The sequence below is a fragment of the Berghia stephanieae genome, chromosome 12, assembly GCF_034508935.2.
Source record: "Berghia stephanieae isolate SIO BIC M18660-M18661 chromosome 12, UCSD_Bste_1.3, whole genome shotgun sequence".
In the NCBI taxonomy this organism is placed as follows: domain Eukaryota; kingdom Metazoa; phylum Mollusca; class Gastropoda; order Nudibranchia; family Aeolidiidae; genus Berghia; species Berghia stephanieae.
Genome location: NC_088371.1, coordinates 20,023,196 through 20,025,695, shown reverse-complemented (window position 1 = coordinate 20,025,695; position 2,500 = coordinate 20,023,196). Strand labels below are relative to the sequence as shown.

Genomic DNA, 2,500 nt, shown 5'->3' with positions numbered 1-2,500 from the left:
GATTATGTTTTATTGGTGATATAAGTGTAAGTAAAATACCCACCATTTTTGCCCGTGAGATAAAACAAATCTATAATGAATTTAATTTTTTTTGTCTTATTGAGAGACTTTAGTGAGATCTAATGACCCAATTGGAAGTCTATAATAAAAACAGTTACAAAGAGCAGTGTGACGCCAGCTTAATTCATTCCGTAACATTTTTTTTACTCTAGACGTTTTTCTTTAACTTCTATGTATGGATTGGAGCTTATTATGAGAATGAAAGTTACCTACACATTGATGGGACTAAAGTTGTAAGTATCCAGATCTGTTCCAGTGGTGAGTGTCACGTCTATGTAGGAGGCTGGCAAGAAAGGAGATACGTATAGATAGGAGTCAAATAGTTTTCCCCATAGGCTAGAGTCGGGTGTCGCTTTTATTCCCTTTTATTGTCGGGTAAAAAACTCCTGACAATTTGCTGATAGTAAGAGAAGGTTTTAGGTTTAAAGGAGTATGTAATAGTGTAGTGGTAGAGTATTGGCACGTTGTATAGGGATAGGTAGGTTCAGAAGGTACGTATTATTCCCCGTTAAAGAAAGGTATTCTTATATAAATCAACAGAATTGCCTCATATAATAACAAGTTAACACATAATTTACCAAAGAATAATAGTGATGGTTTTAATTCATTAATTGTATTCTATTGGTATTAATCTTCATCCCGTATCACAAAACAATTCATTTTTCTTTTGAGTTGCCTTAACTGCTTGGCGTGAAAGGTTTTCCGTTATAACAGACAGTAGCCATCCTGGTCAGTAGTCTGTGATCTGTTGTGTGGTAAGCCGTTCGGCTTGGTCCCTCACAGGATGTGGGCTGTCATTACCCCGATTCATGATGTGCGATTAAACACTGAAGGTTTTGTTCATAACCGATCTGTGAAAATACCGGAGCAAATCTTTGACTAGATTGCAATATTTTAATATTCAATGAGTAGTGGGGTCGTGAGGGATTTCAATTAAAACCCTTAACATCACCACTATCCACATGGATTAATCCGTAATTCAATCAATGGGAAATATATATATATATATATATATATATATATATATATATATATATATATATATACAGATATATACGAGACACCAGACTGTAAGTTACAAATTACTTTGGCAGAAACATACTCATTCGCACACCCAAGCACACACACAAACACATACAACATAAACCAGACGCCTATCTTGTTTCTCATAAAATCATCTACTAAAATCGAAACAGATATATTTTAAGCCAACGTTTAAAAATAGCCAACGATGCTTTTCACGAATGCTCTGTGGTAAGGCCTTTCAAATAGAAAGTACGTATTTTAATTATTTTTTTTTCTCAGCAAGACTTTGGCCAATTCACAGGGCCTAAATCTAAACGAGAGGGGCGTATAATGACAACCTACAAAGGATGGCGTGTTAGGAAAGACTGGGGAGAGACATCATATATGTGTGAGAAACAACAAACGCACAAGAGGCCTTTTGGTGAGTAATTTTAAACTTAACAAAATATGTGAAGTTATTATATTGTTCAACATAGGATTTTTAGTCGGAAACAAAAAACTTAGATTTTGTAGGGTTTATTGGTGAAAATGGATATAGTTTCTTAAGTCGATGACAACAACACTCGTGTAATTTTGGTTTTATTGAATTGAGATAAGAATATTTCAGAAAAGAACGAAAAGAAAACTGTCGTAAGAGCTCATGGGAAGGAAGAATGGTTTTTAAATGATAATAATAATAATAATAATGATAATGATAATAATAATAATAATAATAATAATAATAATAATAATAATAATAATATATAATAATAATAATAATAATAAAAATAATAATGATAAAAATAACAATGATAATAATATTAATAATATTAATAATAATAATAATAATAATAATAATAATAATAATAATAATAATAATAATAATAATAATAATAAAATTGCGCTTTTATATAGCGCAATATCCACTAAACGTGCTCAATGCTGTTTACAAGGGTTCTCTGGCCAACAAAAACATTTAACATCAAGAACGGGACTTGACGCCTGTTAGGCGTTATTACATTTTTTTTCGGACAGAGACAACGTTGTTATCGGCCAGGTACTCATTTTACACCTCACTACGGTGAGAGAATGTGAGTAAAGAGCCTTTTCCGAGGACTCGGCCATGTGTCGAGCGATGCTCGAACCCAGGACCTTCCGATCCGAAAGCGAGTGTTATACAACAAGAGGCCATAGCCGCACGTAATAATAATAATAATAATAATAATAATAATAATAATAATAATAATAATAATAATAATAATAATAATAATAATAATAATAATAATAATAATAATAATAATAATAAGAAGAAGAAGAAGAAGAAGAAGAAGAAGAAGAAGAAGAATATGATGAAAAAGAAGAAGAAGCAGAAGAAGAAGAAGAAGAAGAAGAAGAAGAAGAAGAAGAAGAAGAAGAAGAAGAAGAAGAAGAAGAA

The 2,500-nt window shown here is 31.7% G+C and overlaps 2 protein-coding genes across 2 annotated transcripts in view; both read left to right on the top strand.

Annotated features, from left to right (window-relative positions):
• LOC144957521 (protein misato homolog 1-like) overlaps positions 1 to 2,500 on the top strand; it is a 158,717-nt gene that overhangs the window by 137,920 nt on the left and 18,297 nt on the right. The window lies entirely within an intron of this gene.
• LOC144957522 (uncharacterized) overlaps positions 1 to 2,500 on the top strand; it is a 7,441-nt gene that overhangs the window by 916 nt on the left and 4,025 nt on the right. The window contains exons 2-3 of the mRNA XM_078888853.1: positions 247 to 293; positions 1,366 to 1,507. Of these exons, the coding sequence (XP_078744979.1) occupies positions 247 to 293; positions 1,366 to 1,507 (189 nt within the window). The remainder of the gene's footprint in view (positions 1 to 246; positions 294 to 1,365; positions 1,508 to 2,500) is intronic.